The following is a 20,337-nucleotide window of genomic DNA, read 5'->3' as shown; positions in this document are numbered from 1 at the left end:
ATTTCATTGTATTGTTGTCCGTATTATCAGCATTCCCAGCTAATTCTCTAATTCTTGAATTCGGTATCCATAAAAACTGTTATTATTATTTATTTATTTATTTATTTAAATGTATTGGCCGCCCAAGTCCAGTGGATTCTGTTCTAAGATAAATCTTGTTCTAAGGATAAATCTTCATTGATCCATTAATCGCTGTCTGGTCCTCTGGGTAGTTGTATTTCTAATTATCGAACATTGTCTTCTGAAATCCCCTAGTTTTAGGGTTTGATTCAAAACAGCATTTCATTAATTTAATTAACCATTCATTTTACTTCCAATCACTTTGCATTCCCCGCCCTGATTACTTAGTGGGACGAGCTGAGCCAGCCCCAGAGCCCGTTTATCAGCTGATACCAGGAGCCACAGCAGTGGGCACGGTCCCTGCAGACCTGGGCAGTGACTGGCCCAATGCAGAATTTTCATTTCATGTGTTTCCCATTGAAAATGAGTTTGGGTCGCGCTCTGCTTGGCCTCTCCAGCCAGACCGGTCTGGTATGGTTGAACCTGCCAACAAGTAAGCTGCCACCAACACAGCGCCTGGCATCATCACCATCATCATCATCATCACCATCATCATCATCATCATCGGGCATGTTACTGATATTACTGATTAATGGTGTTCTACATATATATACTTTCTTAAAAATCAGTTTAGCACAATACAAGAAGAGACCTCAAGGGGGACAGAAACCCAGGTTACTGTCAGTTTTGTTTCTAGCATGAGAAGCACACTCTTAACGAAAGCATCCGGGAGGGAGAGGGCAAGAGAGGCGGGGCCGTCTTCCTTCCCTTGCTGCGGTGGGGCCAGTGGCTCCTTGCCAGCAGGGCTGCAGAAGGCTCCAAGCCCCGGTCCTAGTGCAACAAGGAAAAGACCCACCTCTGTGAGAGGTTGACAGGACACTCCTCTTTGGCACAGTGGCGCAGGCACTCAGTGTCTATGCCAGTCACATCACTTTCAGTGAATGGTTTGGAACATAAAAAGACATGGAAAAAATACCTGATATATTTCTATAGGCTTCGTTTCCATATTCAGATCCCAAACTTTGACAGTGAGGTAATCCCTCGCTAGCAGGTAGCGTCCACTGTGGCTGAATTTTACATCTGACACAGAAGAAATAATTTCTGAGAAAAAGGAACGGCTACTGGGATCTTCTGGTTCTTCAAAAACTGAGGAAGGAAGGCAGGGAGGGAGGGAAGGGAAAAGTTTAGGATAAAATATGTCACATTTCTACACAGTTGCTTTTCGTATAACATTCAACATTTCTCATTTTATGAATTATTTGAATGAAATGCTTTTACTTGCAATGCACATCAAAGAAAGCCTCTCCCCAGATGCACCCTTCCCAGTTCTTGTGAGGTGGAGCCCATCTCTTGTCGAGAGTCCCTCAGCTCACAAACACGTCCCACTATCAAACAGGGCAACCCACTGGTTCCCATCAGCACCACCATCCTACGTAGTATGTATCTTGGCCACATGGTGGAACTACTGGGAACACTAAAACTGGATATTTGCTGCGCAGCTGTAATTGTAAGCACCAGCTAATGAACGATGGAAGGCCACGTCTCTTGAGATGCAACTGGTAGAACGTCTTAGATTGGGCTGGCCGGCTCGTCGTGCATTGCATCAGCTATGTATGACTCCGAAGGGTGCAAAAGCAAGCTTTACTGAAGGGGCAAGACATCAGCTATTTGCAGCGATGCACCTCGTTTGTGCACAGCACAGGCAGACGATTTCATCCCACTGTGCCTTTTAGTGGAAGGCAACCCTTTGGTTTGTATCCATAAAATATGAGACAATCAGAATGCGTGAGTTAGAAGTAAGAGGTACATCAGCAGAGCTGTTGGTAGGTAGGAAGCTGAGGGCTATGCCCCCATGGGAATCCACCAGCGATGCCCATCTGCCAAAGAACACAACACAGCTGCAAAGGATAAGATCCCATCTATTTCAGGTGGAGTAGAAAGGAACCCATAAGGCACGTGCAGATGGCATGCTCCTCTGCACTATATTGCCAGTACAGCAAGTTCATGACGAAAACATGAGCCCGCAGCATGCTGCAGCTGTCAAAATGGCCAACGCAAATTTGGGCTGCAGCAACAGAGGTTTAATGTCAAGACCATGAGAAGTTGTGGTTCCACTCTATACTGCACTGGTCAGACTGCTCCTCGAATCCTGTGTCCAGTCATGGTTGCCACAGTACAAGAAGGACTCTGAGGTACTAGAAAGATTGCAGAGAACAGCAATAAAGATGGTGAGGAACTGAGAGGCTAAATCTTATGAAGGAGGACTAAATTATTAAAAGGATCAGACTAGAAGACCTCCAAGGTCCTTTCCACTGCCATGAGCCAATGCTTCTATGAAATTCCTTTTCTAGATGAAAACTTTTGAGGGGGGTGCCTTAAGTCAGCGTTGTTTCTTGGACAAGCCCCCAGTTTTCTTGGCAAGATTTTTCAGAAGGGGTTTGCCCTCTCGCCTCCTGCTTCTTCCTGGGCTGAGAGAAAGGGACCGGCCCAAGGCCACCCAGCCGGCTTTCATGCTTCAGGCAGGACTAGAATTCACCATCTCCTGCTTTCTGGCCTGGTGCCTTTAACCACCACACCCAACTGGCTCAAATCAAACTGCCTCAAACTAGGACACCCAACTGGCTCACCTATCACCACCAATTTCTTATCTGCCATAGACTGAGGTGGGAATGGGAACCTCTCGCAAGGCAGCTTCCAGAAATCTCCATTAGATCAGAATGCTTTCTGTCTCTTATAAGGAAGCCCAGGAGGGCCGCTTGGCTAAAGCCCTGGCCGAAGACAATGGGCAAGTAGTCCTCATTTAATCCCTTGAGGTCGAATAGGAACTTGCCCACCCTGTTAGTAAGTCTGAGTGCCTATTCATCACGTGCATGTCTCCTTACCATGCCCACATATGCCTATTCTTCACACACTCACCCTCCACCACCCTGCTGCAGAAATACAAACTTTGCACGCACACACATGTACTTCTGCTATTCACCCGCAGTGGCATTATCAAAATCTCTACGTTTTGCAAATATATCTACCCAAACCCATCGTTTATCAGGCAACATCGTTCCTCACAGGTTCTCGTTGTCATATATGTTTATGGATGGGCCCCTCACAAGCACTCACCCTGCACATATCTGTTCCTGGGCATCGGGACACCTCTAGATCAGAGTCCTTGAGCCTTAACCTCATTCCCGTGATCCGGACTGGGACTGATAGCAGCCATCAAGGGTTATGCATTCATAATTCAGACTGTTGGCTACAAGGAACGAGTGATCTTGCTGGTTAAAGTGCAGTACTGTAGGCACACGCACAAACACACAGACACTTGAACCAGTCCTGCTCAAGACTATCCCAAGCAGCGCCAGGCCTGTGATGAGAGGGCACCGAAGCACTGAGCAGGAGAGCCAAGGGGCCAGGGACAGCACCGGCATTCTCTTCGCTCCTTCCTGCGGCCCAGAGAGAGGGAACGAATACCAGGAGGGGACGACTGGCCACGCAGATGGTGTGGGCCCTCGATCATGGGGTGCGTGTCCACAGAGAAGGACTCTGGGCAAGAGATGGGGTGCATCTCAAGAGAGCAGGGAAGGATGTTGGAAGGAGCGAGGGAAAGAGAGCCCCACAATTAGTGCAGTGCAAACCCTGGGAACAGAACTGGAAAGAGGGCGGAGGAGTTAGGTACCCTACAACGAGCGCCTAAACAGAGGCGGGCAGAAGTCAAGCAACATGCCCAAGGATTCCAGCGTCTCTGTCACACGCACAGAGTCTGGGGAACAAACTAGAAGAAGTAAGAGCCGAATACAGGAAGGCAAACAGGATTTTGCTGGCATTATTTAAACTTGGTGGGTGAAATTCATTGCTTGATAATCACAACATTCATCCCTGCCCCACCCCCCTGACTTGAAAAACAAAAGCTGCAATTTAAACCTCACCCAGCTTTCTTTCTGGGTACCCCGACATTTTCCTTTGAAAGCTAAGCCAGCTGAACCTGGTGGAATGTTCCTGGCGTTTGTAGCGATTAAAAATCCCCCCAGCCCTGCCTTGCAGCTCAGATGGAGCAGGATCCCCGCTACCACCTTCCTTCTCAAGTCACAGGACGAGCAGGTTAAGCCGCCCTTGAGCCCGCTGGATGCCCCCAACAGAGAGCGCCTCGCCACGCACAGCTGCCACACTGGAGGTCCAGTGAGAAGGTGGCCCCGCAACCTACGCTTGCAATGTTTGTCGCAGAGCGCGGAGGCCCTCATGTCGCAGAGCCGCAGGGACCCCTTGCTGCTGCTGTAGACGAAAAGGTTGCAGTGGTGGGGGTGGAACTCAGAGGCAGTGATGACTTCGGTCAGGTCCTCCATGTCGTCAGGTTTTATGTCTACGATGTCTGCGCGGGAAGGCTGATTAAGGAACACTGGACTTTCGTCGTCTGCAGCCACTCATTTTTATAACCATGTTTCAGTGTGTGGGTCATGGAGGGAGAGTCGTGGACTTGTTCCTGTGTGTGTGTGCGTGTGTGTGTGAGTGTCTGGGAGAGAAAAAGAGCCGCTTGTGCGTGTGCAAGAGGGATGGGCCTCTGGGCAGCACAGAGAGACTCGTCCCTGGGAGAGAGAAACTGTCCGCGCGGGAGGCAGAGGGGTGCAAAAGGGATGCAGACGGATGGAGGGGCAGGTGAGGGCGGGGGGGTGCTTGTAATGCCAGAGGGAGAGAAAAGAGGAGACAAAACGGGGTTTTGGGGGTGGAATCTTTACGTGCCTAACAGAGAAATAAGGAATGTGCGCATGTGAGAGAGAGAAGCCGAGAAGCGTGTGCTGGTTTGCACCCCAGGTGCCCCAAGCCTATTGCCAGTCAAGCCCTACGTGCCATCAGGTACAGCTGTGCCAAGGATACTGAAGCTCCGGTCTGTAATTGCCAAATGCCAAAGGTTAATCCTGAGATCGTCTGCAGACATGTAGGTCTCACAGTCGCTGTTCACGGAAATGGAATTCACGTGATAGGTGTGGCCGTTTGCAAAAACTCTTCTTGGGCTGACTTCAACCATCAAGTCGGTGGGCTTCAGTACAGGCACCTACACAATAAATACACTTATGCGTTATTTCAGATCTGTAGGGTTCTTCTTCGATGGGTTTCTGAACGCAGCATGCCTTTCAACATTTTTACAATACATCTGTATCTGTATCTGAGAAACAAACATTTAGCCTAGCTCTACAATACATAGTGCTAGACGTTTTAAAAGGTAAGAAAGCCCCAGGTTTGATCATACTTGTTTTATAATGCCAATATTATTTTCTCTTGCACTTTTTCCCACTGAAAATGGCACTCTTGTGTTGAATTCTTCCCCTGGCCTTGTGACATGATGCCAACAAACTCTGAATTTCTCCTGCTTCATAATATTGGTAGTGGAGGACTACGGGTCCCAGAAGACTTTGCAACCAGCCGGGAGAGGGAACACTGAGAGGAAAAATGGAGAAAGAAACAAAAGGGGCACCTGCGAGACCACTGTGAAAGAGCAAACAGCTCTGACTTCTCCGGAGCGGTGTCAGGAACCTTCCAAGAAAAGAAGGCACCCGTTGGCGGGGAAGGTGCAGCCCCGAAACGTCACCAGCACGTGGCTCGCTCTAGTCCTGCCATTGCCCAGCCTCCGAAGAGGAACGCAGGTGACCAGGATCTGGAGTAGGAGCTGTGGATGGAATTGCTGTCCAGCTGGACAAGGAAGAAGGTGCTTTTTGAATGGCTGCAGTGCTTGGGAACTCCAGCATGATGACTTTTTTTCAAACTTACTGGGAGAGAAATGTACCTCTTCACAAGCTACAGCTGCTCTGGACAAATATTTCTCTCCGTGCAAAAGTCTGATGAAATAGTTTAAATGTGGACATGGAATACAAGCATCTACTCAGGGAATTAGCTAAGTTGTGTGACCATGGAGATATAGAGGCAGATTTGATCTGGTGGGAAAACGCATTCACCAACCCCTTGGGACAGATATCTGCAGCAGGAAGATCTGGCAATGGATAAAGCCATTCCTTGAAAGGGTTCGAGAAGAACGTTGCCTCATGACAGCGACGGGGACCCTTGCGTTAAGGGGGCTCCTCAGTAAAAGGGGTGAAAGGGCCAGCCGGAGGCCTTGTTCCAGGGTTCGGGTCTGTTGAGGCAGACTTTCCAGTTCATCTCTGTGGATTACTGCACCGTTCCAGCGAACACTGTAACGTACTGTGCAGGCGCCATCTCTATTGCCAAAATTGGACGTCTAGCTCAGCTTTATGGCAAGAAGGCCTCTGTCCTGGTCCCAGCCAGCATGCCCAGATACAGCTGTAAGCGCTTCACTGGGATGGGATTGACGGATCGCGTCACGCACCCCAGTCATAGGCCACTGCCTCCTTGAGCAGCCGGCCTGAGGGAAGATCCAAGCCAGAGTCCAGAGCCGCGGGCAGTGGGGTGTCAGGAGGCAGCCCTGCGGGCCAGGGTGCAAGCGCAGGTCTGAGGTCCAAGGGCGGGATTCCACCAGGCAGAGGTTCCACAAGGGGAACGGGCAGAGTTCCGGGTAGCGGACGGAGGGTGTCCAGCCAAGGGTTACTTGCCAGCAGTGGCCCTGAAATGGGGACCCCACCAGGACAAGCAATCCACGGTGGGAATGCCTTGCCTCACGAGGAGCCCCTTCGCGCCGCCCATCTTGTCTTGGGGGGGAGGAGGGGCTGGGTCAGACTCTCCTCCTCTGCCACTTCCAGCTGGACAACCCCAGGGGCTCCCCGCTGTGCTTTGAGGCAGGCTGCTGTTCCCCAAGGTCGTCTGAAGGGCTGCCTCCTCCTCGGAGTTGGAGCTGGCCCTGGCAGGACGCATCTCGTAACCAGAACATGTGACAGACCGAATGCAAGGAGAAATTTTGTAAGTGCTGTTAGGATAATGGAAAAGGAAGAGGAAGGGAAGGAGGAAGAGTTTGTTTATTCTGAGAATCAGGGAGAAAAATAGATTGTGAGTGCTAATGGGAAGCAACTAGAGATGGTGATTACTACTGGGAGTGCACAAAACTTTGTATGCAGCAAACTTTATTGTGCCCTGTTTGCCAGCAAGAAATTAAAGCAGTATTTTTAACCTACGGTCAGTGCCACTTAAACACGTGCTTGCTTGGAAAAATACTATGGTTGATGATTTTGTATAGGGCCCTTTTTCTCATGTATAAGGACCTTTTTATAGAGAATCCGTTCAATTGTGTCTGGTTCTTGGAGACTGCCTGCCTGGATAAGCCCCTGCAGTTTTCTTGGCCAGGTTTTTCAGGAGTGGCTTGCCCTGGCCCCCTCCCTCCTAGGGCTGAGAGGGAGGGACGGGCCCACGGTCGCCCAGCTGGCTTTGTGCCTCGGGCAGGACCAGAACTCACAGCCTCCCTGTTCCTAGCCTGGCTGCCTTCACCACGACACCAAACTGGCCCTCCCATCAAGGCACTATTTGCTCCAAGACCACCTTTTCCTTTTATATTCTTCAGGAAGGAGACTCCGTGAACCATGTTACAAGTCCTGCTCAAAGTCATTCTCAGAGTCAGCTGGATCTGTTGAACGGTGGAACGGTACAACTTCTTATTTAAGGGGCTTGGACAAATTACCATCCTCACAAAGTTGCCATGGATGTATTCACTGTGCCCTTTGCACAGAACCTGAGACATTTACCATATGGGACAACAGACGCTGTGGAAGCTGAATCAGACACAACAAGGAGAACGGTATTATAAGAGGTACACGAAGGTCCAAGTTGGATGTGCAACGTTTTATTGTACCAAAAAGGAAATAATCACGAAATCTGTGTTTGTATCGATCTGAGAGTAATCAACAAGGCTGTGGTGCAGGAGTACCACCCTGTGCCAACAACAGATAATGTGTTGCATGACATTCAAGATGGACAGATTTTTGCTAAATTGGATGCCTTCACCAAAGGTTTTTGGTGAACAGAATTTGCACCAACCTCTCACTTTGCTTTCACTCTAATCCTCCTTTGGATCAGCCCAGCCAACCGTGATCCCAGCACCAAGTTAAATCCGTGCAACAAGTTCAATAAACAAATATGCAAAAGAAACCGAATGTAATAAATAAACATATCAAAATCCTGCTCAGGTGCTGTTGCACTTCTGCTAGAGGGCTCCTCTGAATTGAAGACATTTTAAATAATAGAATGAATTAGAATTTGGAATTCTAATTAGAATTTAGAAATCAGAAACCTAAAGAAGGCAAAAACATTCCAAGCACGTACCTGAAGTGAGGTCACTGTAGAAAATTCCTTCAGCTTTCCTTCCTCATCTTTTAAATTGTATCCCTCAGGTTTCTTATCTCGCTCAGTTATCTTCCACAGTTTGATAGTTTTATCTTGAAACAAACAAAAAAAGCCATCACAGTTATTAAAAGGAGTACATGAATCTTTTACTTGTTTTTAACATATTTATAAAACTTATTTTTGATCTTACAAAAAGGGCCAGATGTATGATTTATGTATTGTCGGTTTTTAATGGATTTTTTAAAACTTTAGAGCCATGTTTCTAGCACAGACCTTCATTAACCATGGCTAGAAATAAATCTATAGAAATCTTAAATCTATGGGAATAACTGGGGGCTTTTGGGGGGGGCATTTCCAAAGACACTTCTCGTTACATTTTTCTCCCCCAAATACGTATATTCTGCTATGTAAAAGGAATTTAGAAGTAACGGTCAATGCAGATATAAAAGAATTCCCCTAGAAATTCCTCTAATCTGGGGATTTCACTCCAGTGACATCAGTGCTGAATGAACGTCCGGCAAAAGGGAAGCCTGGAGAATCCTGCACCCCCAACATCCTTCCAACCAACTTCACTCAGCCTGGGCAGGATCCAAATGGTGCCCCTGGGAGATGGCAGAATGGCACACAACACAAGCTTCTAGGGTTAAGGGTAGTTAATTGACTCAGTGGGGCCACTGTTGTGTCAACTGCAAGATGAACAGAACAGGGCACCCTGGCAGCCCAGGGTGAAACGGCTGCCCAGACAGTGACCAGCCACTGGAAGGGCGGGGCATGCCAAACATGGCAGCCAATCACAGCTGTGAAACACTGGAAACCATTCACTCTGAAGGGCTTAGGACAGCTCAGGTCAGAAACAGCGGCCTTGATCCAAACCATGGACGGGCTGCAGGTGGAAGGAGGACAATCTCATGCGGTGAGGGGCCAAGTGGAAAGGGCGGATCTGCCCTAGGTCTCAGGAGGAATTACCGGCAAGAAATTAAGATCATGCTGCACATCTGCTTCTTCTGGAGGAATGGATCCCCCTGACAAGCAGGCACAGTTGTTTACTGAGGACCCCTCACAATGAAGGCCTGGCAGATTTTAACTGCAATAAACTATTGTTGGCCGTAAGCAGCCATTTAGGAAAGTCATTTCCTGATGTGCTAATAACCAAGATACTTTGAGATCGTGGGCAGCCAATGACCTGAAAATATCTTTAAGCAGGCCTAGTGAAAATGTTAAAATAAAAATGGATCCCAGCCAAATAGCTGGGATGAGTTTTGCAAAGGAGCTGGAAAATTAAGGAACCAATCCAAAGAGCTCAGAGGATGGTGGTTTGGGTGGGGCTTTGTGGTGTTCTGAAAATGCATCATCTCTGGTTGACAGAAGAAGTGCCATTGTAAAAAGACAAGGTGAGCTCTGCTGCTCACAGGAACAGGGAACTCTCGGCATGATCCACCAGGATTGTAGGTCAGAGCTTCCTAGAGCTTGTCCATGGTGCTTTCTGGAAATAAGATTGTCTAGAGATTAAACACTTTCCTGTGCTCTATATAGGACAAGATCCTGAAGGAGTCCCAGAAGAGGCCCTGACGCATTTCTTCTCAAGGGGCTGATCATGGATCCAGCTGTGCCAGACAGCTATAATCCAGGTGCTAACTTCCCTTTAGGGGAGCAATTGTTGAGAAGGTGCTGGAATGGCAGTCACAATCAGCTCTGGAAAAAGTGAATTATCTGGACCCTTTTCAGTCCAGGCATGGGATGGAAGCTGCATTGGGTCCTCTTGTGGATGATCCATGGTGGGATCTAGATAGGGGGAGCACAATCCTACTTGTTTTACTGGATCTCTCAGCAATTTTCAGTCCTAGTGTCCAGGGTATCCTTCTGCACCATATGCAGAATTGGGGGTGGAAGCACTATTTTATATTGGTTCTATTCCAACCTGTGGGCAATTTCATTTAGTGTATGGGGCAAGGGGTAATTGAGCCCTGAGGCACTTCAATATGGGGGGTGGTACCCCATATACACTCATATGATAAGTGTATATACATCTACCCCAGGATGATCAGAGATATAAGTCTTGACCTGGTGCCTGAAGATGTAAAAATCTGGATGGGGAGGAAAAGGTTGAAATTCAATCCAAACATGATGGTATGACTGATGATTCGGAAGCTAACTGATTCAGGACAGTTTCGACTTTCGTTCTGGTTGGAGTTGTGCTGTCCAAAAAGGAGTTTATCTGTAACCTGAGGTCCTTTTGGAGTCACAACTCTTGCCAGGTTAGCAAGTGGCAACTGTTGCTAGGAAGACCCTTGCCCAGTTTTCAGTGGTGTACCAGTTACAGTCGTTCCTGGAGCAGGAGGCACCGGTGACAATCACTCGTGATCTTGTCACCTCACAGCCAGGTTACTGTAAGTTGCTCAGAATAGAACTGCCCTTGAAGACATGCAGAGACCACGGCTGATGCAGAATCCATGGCCACAGACTTATGGAAGTGTTCTGATACTCCCACATAATACCTGTATTAAAAGGAATGGCATTGGCTGTCAGCTTGTTTCTGGGTGCAATTCAAGGTGCTGGTAATAACTATAAGAGATCTGGGTACCTATAAGGCCTTTTGCTCCAAGTAGAATCTGCCACCGCTGAGTCTACTGGTAGAGTGCTTGCTAAGAGCCTGTACTCCCAGCAAAGACAGCAGGAGAGGGTTTGGAGGCAAGCGTTGCTGCTAGAAGATCCTTCTGGTGAAACCAGTTATTCTCAACAGAATTCTTATTTTTAACATTCAGAAAAGTTGTTGAAAACCTTGCTGTTTAAGTAGGCATCTGGAGACAGGATGAGATAAGGAGGAACCTAGGAGTGTATGTCACTGCTCAGTGTGGTTCATAGTTTACAATTTGTCAATAGTTTAATTATGGTTTAATTGATATTATTTAATATTTTGTAATCTGCTTAGATTCACCACACTGAAGTGGCACAAAAGTCCTTGTAAAAAATAAATCAATAGAATTTCTGATCGTGGGTGGCCAACTAACACTTACTGATGTACGTTTGAAAAAGAGGTGCCCGAATGGTTCCAGGCTTCCCAAGAGGGGCAGTGGAACAGAAAAGTCGCACATGGAAAATATTTCACTGGTTTCAGAAATCACTTGCCAACATGTTATACCTATGGAGTACCTACTGGCAGTGCGCATGTCTCCCATCATAAGATGAAATCTTTCCTCCTCTGAGTCCCAGAAATGGGCAGTGAAGCATTAGCCCTGCCCACACGTAGCTCTTTGCTACTCTCTAGCCTCCAGGAGCCCCACCGGCCACCCATTGGTGGGGCCACAGGCACTGGGGACAACGTCAGAGGAGTAAGAGATGGAGCTTCCACTGCCTTCTCTCCCCCCCCCCCACCCGGCAGAAGTCTTGTCTGGGTGCTGATGAGGGAGCCATCGGCTGTCTCTTGCCAGATGTCAGCGACAGGAGGGAATGTTTTCTGGAACAAGCTTTCACTTGTGCTGGAGGAGGCCCAGGCAAGCTTCCTGTGGCCAGGGGACACTTTCTTTTCTGGCACGGCCTAGGCAGCAAATGCACTGTGGAGCTGGCCGGGTTGGGATCTTCTGGCCTCGGGGGGGTTGCTTGGTTTCAGGAGGGCTTACTTGATCGCTACTCAGGTAGCTGCCAAAACTGTAGCAGAGTGTTGAGGGGGGCTCATGCCCTCCATGCCCACGGCTGCCCTTCCCGATACAAGCTAAGAGCCAGCGACAACCTCCCATCGCGGGTGCCCTGTTGGCAAGAGACAGAGGCAGCCGTGAGGCAGGGCAACTCCCTTTCCATTTGAGAGAGAGTGTGACTTTCTCTTTGGGAGCCCCAGAATCACGTCCTTCCTTCCAGAAAAGCACTGGGGTTGGGCAAGATTCATGGAAGCGGGGAGGAATCTCCATCAAGAATTCAAAGGGCTTTTGGAAAACGAGCAGCTGCAAGCTGAGGATTTTGAATGACGGTGCCCCGGAGGCCCTACCCTGCTGGGGTGCATGTATCACTGTAGCTTTCCTCACCACAGGGCGTGCTGCACGTCTTGAATTCAAGATCGTCTGAGCCTGAGATCATAATCTGTAACCAACTATTACCCCCAAACCAGGCCAGAGGTCTAGTCCAGGGTGTAAGCGTCAACAGAAATAATCATGACCTGTCTACCCCACTCTGTTCTGTGCATATGTACATTGGAAAAGATAGAAGAAAGCGTATGCTCAAAATGGGGGTAGCGCATCCAGTAATGTCAACGAAGATCTACCTGACAGAGCATTAGTAGTATTAATCCTACAGTTTTACCATTTGTTGACAGAAGAGAGTGGGCTGCATTCTGCTGTGGCAACCATTTTATCTTGTTTATTTTTTCTTCTATTTCCAAACTCTTCAAATAGTCAAATTCAGGTTCATGGCTCTGGAAGGTGCTGTAAACATTGTACTCGCCCTGGCAGTAAGGCGCATTTTTGCTCTGTAAATAACAAAACATGACATCAGGGCTTATCTCTGCCTTCCAGCTGGACCGAATGCCCAGACGGCCGCCGGCACTTCATGCAAAGGAGAGCGGGCTTCTCGACGCCGCCCGCCCGGCCCCAGGCCCTCCAGCAGAGGCCCTGCTCTGCTCTGACTGGGTCTACACCCACGCATCTCTTGGGAACCCCGGGGCTCAAGGGGGGTGGCCCAGGGATGCCACGGCCTGTGCAGACTCTGTCTGGCCGAGCTGCAGGACCGCCACAGCCAAAGGACCTTTTCTGCTGGGGACAAAGGAGCGGCTGCGAGGCCAGCCGCTGCAGGGAAAGCGAGTGCTTAGCCTGTCCCCAGAAGCAGACTGCTCTGGGAGGGACAGAAAGGGGCTACTGGCTCCTGAAAAATACATTACCCTGCTCAGGAATTGTTTCTAAAACAGCAAGTGGCAACTGGGAAAGAAACCTGTTCACGTGAAAGTGAAATTAAAATGTACACAAATACGAAATTTATACAGTACGTTCAAATGTATACCATGCTTTTATTTCTAGGTCAGTTCAGTATGAAAGCAAACGTATTAAAAATAAAAGTGCCACTCTGACCTCCTATAGAAGACATGAGACGAGAAAGGTGAAACACTCATCTGTTGAGGCCAAGTATAAGAAATGGGGGGTGAGTCAGAAGGTGCTCTCTATTTAATACTATGACGGGAGGTCATCACCCCAGCTGACACGTGTGTCAGATCTTCCCGTTTTATACCTTGTTCTTGTGAAAGTTCCCCAAGGGATCTCATGCAAAGCACTGCGATGCCCCAGAGCTGCAGGCCTGTTGCACCATTGAACGCACAACTCCCAGCGGGCCTGAGCAGAGGCCACCCACTTTCTGGCAAACATCTCGTCGGACATTGTGCCCGCAAGACTCTCAAGACCCTGCTCTGCCAGCAGTTCCTGCGCCTTTTCTTACCACCGACTTGAGTGGCATTTCCTTGCTGATAAGCCCACACCAGTACAGCCTGGTCCTGGACATTTTAATTTTGCATGAAATTCCCTGTGCATCATCAAACTTAGGCTTTCAAGAAAGCATCACTCTCGCCATGCTTGTGCAGAGTTGGAATAAGATAAAATACATGTTGAAATAAAAACCAGCATACATTGAATCTCCTGACGCACAAATGGAATTTCACTCACAGAAATTTTCTCCTCCCAAAAGGGAGACATAATTTTTTACCAGTTCCCTGAAATTCCTTCTACCCTCGAATCAGCACCAAAATGTTGGGAGACTCTCTTGGGAAAAAATGTGGGTAGAAAAGGAGGTTGGGGAGAAAGATGAAAATGGTTTTCTCTCAGTAAACCTTCCAGGGTTCTCAGTCCCTTGAAGCCACCTGGAAGTCACAACTGGTCCAGAATGCAATGGGGTGGGGAGCACTGGGCGCCCTGCAGCTTGCCTGTGTTACACCACTGCTGGGCGAGCTGCGCTGGCTCCCAGTTTCTTTCTGGGTGCAATTCCAGGTGCTGGTTCTCTATTACCTTTAAATGGGGCCAGGTTATTTGCGGGGCTGCCTCTCCCTGAGGGTATCTGCTCATCCCACCAGGTCAGATAGGGTGGGCACACTCCAGGTCCCTTCCTTTAAATGCTGTCCTCTAGTGGGGCCTGGAAGCAGGCTTTCTCTGTAGCTGCCCTTGCCCTATGGAACATCCTCCGCCTGAGATCCAGGAGGCTCCTAGCCTTGAAGAGCAGGCTGTTCCCACAAGCCCTGGAGTAGAGTGAAGCTGGCACCCAGTAACGTTGAGCTCTTGCACCTCTTTGTACCAATAATATCGTTAATTTGATTTCTGAGTACTCCAGCTGGTGCTCCAGCTGCATCATTAACACCCCCAGAACTCCAACAGATCTTCAGCTCTTCTTCAGCAGCATGTGGGTACCATCCAACCAGAGGGGCCTGTCATTGGCACTACACTGTCAATCCCTTTATAGCGTCTTTCCGTGTGGTTTACTGGTAAAATATATGAGTGGTTCTCCTGTGCAGTATGAAATGATGCCTTTGCCACTGTCACTAAAGCGATCATCCACCTCCAACATCTTCCCATATTGTTACTGCCCAATATAGTTGCCCGCTGCTTTAGCTGGGCAGCTGAGATGACCTTCACAGCTTGAGTAACTCTGCTGGAATCCTATACTCCTGGCACATGCTCCTGATGTTCTTCACTCATCCCTCCCAGGAACACTACCCTTGCCATGATAAGGCATCCTAGTAGGAGTTGAGGGGGAAATAATTTACTAGAGATGATTATTTAATAATCAGTATATTATAGTAATCTATAACAATTTATTCACCCAAAGTCATCCTATAAATGCAAAAAGTTCTCTGGGCCTCTAGTATCTACTGCATATACCAAATCCCCTGAGATACTTCTAGGTGTGTAGAACCTGATGTAGATCCTTAGTTTATGTCTTCACATCTCAAAGCGTTTGCACAAGCAATTCCTTCACCAAACTGCGTTGAACTGATGAAAACCCCCCTCTTATTTTCCTTATCCTGCATACTCTCTGATCCCAACCTGATCAGGGATGGGGAACCTGCAGTCCAGCTGCATGGACTCATACTGGACGCCCCCCTAATATTACCAAACACATTATTATATTTCATCTGTACCTTATTCTTCACATTGATCCTGAAAAAATGCAAGGCTTTGTCTTCCCTCTTCTGCTGGAAAGCAGGACCAAGATGAAGGTGTTGGACCCTGACAGCTCCCGCCTACCACACCATTCACTCAGCACCTGTCTTCTGTGATGGGAAAGTCTGCATTGGACACCTGTTCCACCAAAGGTGGAAGAGGGAGTGATAGCTCTCCACTTTGCCTTCAGGGCGTGTTTCTCTTCAGGTCAATGGACACATACAACAATAGCTATCTGTGTCCTCTTCTGTGGAGAAGAAAGGGATGGGGTCTAGCAGTGTGGCATCCTTCCCTGCAACTGACTTCCCACAGCCCTTCAGGTCAGGCAGGGCTCTGAGTGTATCTCCTGGACTGGTCCCAGTTCTGCACTTCTCCTATCTCCTTGCAAAGCTGCAGTTGATAACTGTTCAAAATAGCCATTATATCAAACTGGAAAATCTCTCTTCTGGTCCCTCAGATATTGCTTAATTTATTAACAATTAGCTTTCATACAAACATCATGAACTGGGTGATAAAATTATCTATAAGTATAATCGTTTGCTGATTATCCCTTGAGGACCCTTGCACCCACATCATGTACCTACTGAGGCAATCCTTGTCACACAAACATCTTACTTAATAAATCCATTCACTGAAAATAACATTAATTTCAAATAGCAAAATCTATGTTGTTGGCACTGCCAGTGAAAGCTACAAATGTCACTTCCTTCTTTAATTCAGCATATCAATTGCCTTTCATTAATTTATTTTACAAATGAAGGAAGTTACTACGTACCAAGCTAACATTTTGATAGGCCTACCCATGTTAGGATTTCAATTTAATGTACAATTAATTATTATTATTAATAATAATTATAATTGTTAGGATAACATCATTCAAATAATAGAAGAGTAAAAAGCAACCTATCCTGCAACCTGCGCAGTACAGGAGGCCGCTGCTTCAGAGCCAACTCCAGCAGAAGAGAGTCCACCATCTTGCAAGGCAACATGTTCCACCACTGAATATTAAGGGTGCTTTTTTGGTGTCCAGACAAAATCTACTTCCCTGTAATTTATACCCCCCGTTTCTTGTTCCTGTGCTCACTGGGGAATTCTGGGAGTAGAAGTCCACACATCTTCAAGCTGCCAAGGTTGAGAAACGCTGTAGTAGCTGACTGTCCTTCAGATATTTAAAGGCAGCTATTGTGTCTTCCCAGTCTCTTTTCTCCGACCAAAAAATACTGAGTGTGTCTGTCAGCCCTCTAAGGCAGACCAGACTAGGAAACCAAAGTTGCACGTGCTAATACTACTTTTATTATAAGGTTATAGTAACAGAATCTGCAAGTCTGAATGTGCTTCCCGCTCTCTTTTTATCTTCATGAGAACTAGGGAGGGTCTTGTCTGAGGCATTTAATTGGGTTACGGATCTGCCCCGGACACAGATTTCTTTTATCTGACCATTGTCTCGGTTGTGGCTCTTCCTCCTGTTTCTCATGGTTGCTTCTTCTTCCCATTACACATCTAACCACTGCTCTTAAGTTTTCCTTCCGGGTCTCAGATCATCTTGGCTGCTCCTATCTGGCTATTTTTTTCAATGTCTTTCCTAAGATGGGGTGCCCAGAACTAGATGCAATATTCTAGATGTAGTCTAGCTGACACAGAACAGAGAACAGCTATTTGATACTGTATTTCTATTGATGCAGTCTAGGACTGTATTTGCCTTTTTGGAAAATGCATCACATTGTTGGTTCGTGTTCAGCTTTTAATTTATGAAGACACCAAGATCATTTTCACATTTGTGGGTGCCCAGCGCAATCCCCCCATCCTGTATTCATGCCTTTGATTTTTCCTTCCCCATGTAAGACTTGCAATGTGTTCCTCTTGTAAGAAGAGAGTTGTGTTAGTCTATGGTGGCAAAAAAAAAAAAAAATCAGGAGTGGTAGCGCTGTCTCAATCTTTTATTAAAAGGCATAAGCTTTTGTGAGCTACAGCTTTCTTTCTCAAATGCCAACAGCAGTTAGGCTGATGTAGGACTTAAACTGGGGTGAAGTGGGGGGAAGGGACAGGAAGATAGGCTGGTTATACAAATATAAGTTACATGTTACACAGTACCTTATTAACAGTTATAGCACGTTAAAAACCCATTGTGTTTGTTAAGACCTTCTGAGGCAGCCTGAAACCTTTTGATGTATGTGAGTTTAAAATTTTCTCACTCATTTTCTCACTCAAAAAGTGGGACTTTCAACTGCTGTTGAAGCCCCACTTTTCCAAAACAATCACTCTGAGGTCTGCAGTGGCATGTCCTGGGAGGCTGAAATGCTCTGGTATTACTTTGCCCTTGTTTTGGGTCCTGATGTCAAACTTGTGTCCATTAATTTTGGGGGGTAAAGTTTGTCCTGTTTGTCCTACATAGAATCCAGAGAGACATTGGTAGCAAATGATGGCATGCTGTATATCGTATTAGAGGAAGAACATGGGAAATGCCTCTAACCTTGTGTGTATTTGATGGAGCCTGTCACGGTGCTATTTGTGAAGATTTGGGGCATAGTAGACATCTAGGTTTGTTACTTCCCATGTTGGCATCATTGTTCTGTTGTTTCTTGTTGCTTGTGGGAATCTGCACTGAGAAACTGCACTGTCATTGTCCAGTATGGATTGTAGCTTGTTAATAATGTGCTTGAGTGACTTAGGGTTAGGGTGTTAGCTGTGAGCTGTAGGTAACAATCCATGAAGTTCAGTTGTTCTGTTTTTGAGGTCTGTGGTCCTCCCTAGAAATTGAACTGAGTCTATTGATTTGTGTATTGATCTCTGGTGGGTAGTTCAGACTTCTGAATGCCTGGTTTAATTCCATTAGTTGACCACCTCGGTCAAATGAGTCAGAACACATGTGAATGTAGTATAGAGCCTGGATATAGATGCTAGATTTGGTGGTGTGTTCTGGAACAAAACTGGAAGCATGTAGGTATGCTATTTCTCCCCATGGCAATCTGTGATGCCCAGCTAACACACAGTTTCCAGAAGGCATGAGCAGAATTCACGTATCTTCTGTAGAATATTTTAGGGATGTGTCAAACATTTAAGAATATTTTCAGCGTAACCATGGGGCTATGAGTTATGCTTTAGTCTGTACTACAAAGCATGAGGAAACAACCGTTGAAAACATGAGGTAGGATCAAATTTTGCAAAGGACTTTTAGATTGAAGTCTGTCACACAGTCTGCAAAGCTAGGAACAGATGTAATTGCGCTGAGCTGTACAGAAAATCTGATGAAATTCTAAACTCACTTTATTTCACAGTAAGTGGGAAAAAAACTGAAGTTCAAGTAATAATTATGAAAAAAAAAAAGGAGAACTAGAGCTTCCTGGTACAAAGACAGAGGATAGATAAATGGGGAGGATCTTCCCGGCAAAATTCTCCCAACTTAAAACTAAGAGCACTGATATCACTGCAAGGCAGTTCTGGCAAAGATTATGGGAGCAGTAACAACAGGAATAATGTTTGAAAACATTGAAAAAAAATGTATTGTCGAAGGCTTTCACGGCCGGCATACGATGGCTGGTGTGGGTCTTCCGGGCTGTGTGGCCGTGTTCTGGAGGTTTTGTTTCCTAACGTTTCGCCAGCACCTGTGACCGGCATCTTCAGAGTGCAGGAGCACAGACAGGAGCAGTTCTCTCTGTGCCCACGGCCACACAGCCTGGAAGACCCACACCAGCCATTGAAAAAAAAGATGGACACTAATGTGTTTTATCTATTTATTACATTTTTATCCCACCTTTCTGTCTTTCTGATTATCAGGTTGCATTCAGCAAACAAGAGTCCACCGGAGTTGGGTGGCCCGTAAATTTAAATAAATGAATGCAAACTATAAAACACAAGAATAGAAACAATAACATTAAAATCAATACCATTAAAATTTAAAATTATAAAATTATCTTTATTCTGGTCAAAGATCAGTATAAGATCTATCGCCATAAATCTACAGAGATACAAGAACTGCAGTCATGTACTAATGTAATAAGACAGCCAGTCTGGTGTAGCGGTTAAAGCATCAGGCTAGAGACCAGGAAGCCATGAGTTCTAGTCCCGCCTTGGGCACGAAGCCCAAGGGTGGCCGTGGGCTAGTCCCTCTCTCTCAGCCCTAGGGAGGAAGAGCAGGCCAGGGCAAACCACTCTGAGAAACCTTGCCAAGAAAACTGCAGGGACTAATGCCAGAAGCCACAAATGCATAAACAAAACTAACGTAATAATAACTGCATCTCTAATGTAATAGTGTAAAAAATTGTGTAATGCAATAATAATGTTAAAAGACTGCACCTCTAAATTTTGTGAAGAAAATTGTAATTATATTGCTAAGCTGTCCAAGAGGTAAAATACAGTATGAAACTTTAATAATATAACAACAATGGATAAACATTTATGTCTAAAACTAATCTGACGTCCAACATCAGTTGAACTCTAATTTATTAAGTATACGTACCACATATATATGTTTTAATATGTAATATTATCTCATAGTTGACAAAAGTAATTACTGTTTATCCTTAGTTCCTGGCATGTTTTGGAAGCTGCAACACCAAAAGAGCACCTCTGGGTGCTACTGAGGGATTGTGACATTTGCAAGTGCACCTGGCCAGCCTGCTCTGTCTTGATCATATCGGGTAGATCCAAAGGTTATGCGGTCTCTCCAGAGTGAGCGTTGGAGAAGGACCTGCTCAGCAGCCTCAATGTGTCCTGTGTTCTGTTGCCTAGGGTCCACCCAGGAGAAGGCCCTCTCCTGCATAACTGGGCCTCTGGCAGTGGGAACATCTTCAGAAGATTGGTTACCCTGGCCTCTTCCTATCATTTTTCCTGTAATGGCTTCCTTAGAGTTATACAGTAGAGAGCAGTGAAGCAGGCTGGCATCAACATACTGATGGCACCCCAATCCACATCTCTGAATGACGTT

General features: G+C 46.6%; 1 protein-coding gene across 3 annotated transcripts in view; it reads right to left on the bottom strand.

Moving 5' to 3' along the window:
* Nucleotides 1–20,337, bottom strand: part of PPP2R2C (protein phosphatase 2 regulatory subunit Bgamma) — a 75,229-nt gene that overhangs the window by 7,725 nt on the left and 47,167 nt on the right. For all 3 annotated transcript variants that reach the window (XM_088131190.1, XM_088131191.1, XM_088131192.1), the window contains 5 exons: nt 12,580–12,745; nt 8,269–8,381; nt 4,924–5,101; nt 4,256–4,420; nt 1,037–1,206 (listed from right to left, as the gene is read on the bottom strand). In XM_088131190.1, the coding sequence (XP_087987316.1) occupies nt 1,037–1,206; nt 4,256–4,420; nt 4,924–5,101; nt 8,269–8,381; nt 12,580–12,745 (792 nt within the window). The remainder of the gene's footprint in view (nt 1–1,036; nt 1,207–4,255; nt 4,421–4,923; nt 5,102–8,268; nt 8,382–12,579; nt 12,746–20,337) is intronic.

Source organism: Python bivittatus, unplaced genomic scaffold (assembly GCF_059951505.1).
Source record: "Python bivittatus isolate LINGU-HERP-01145 unplaced genomic scaffold, Pbiv_v1 ctg000970_np1212, whole genome shotgun sequence".
Taxonomy (NCBI): Eukaryota; Metazoa; Chordata; class Lepidosauria; order Squamata; family Pythonidae; genus Python; species Python bivittatus.
The sequence above is the reverse complement of the archived record's forward strand: the minus strand, read 5'-3'. Positions and strand labels throughout refer to the sequence as shown.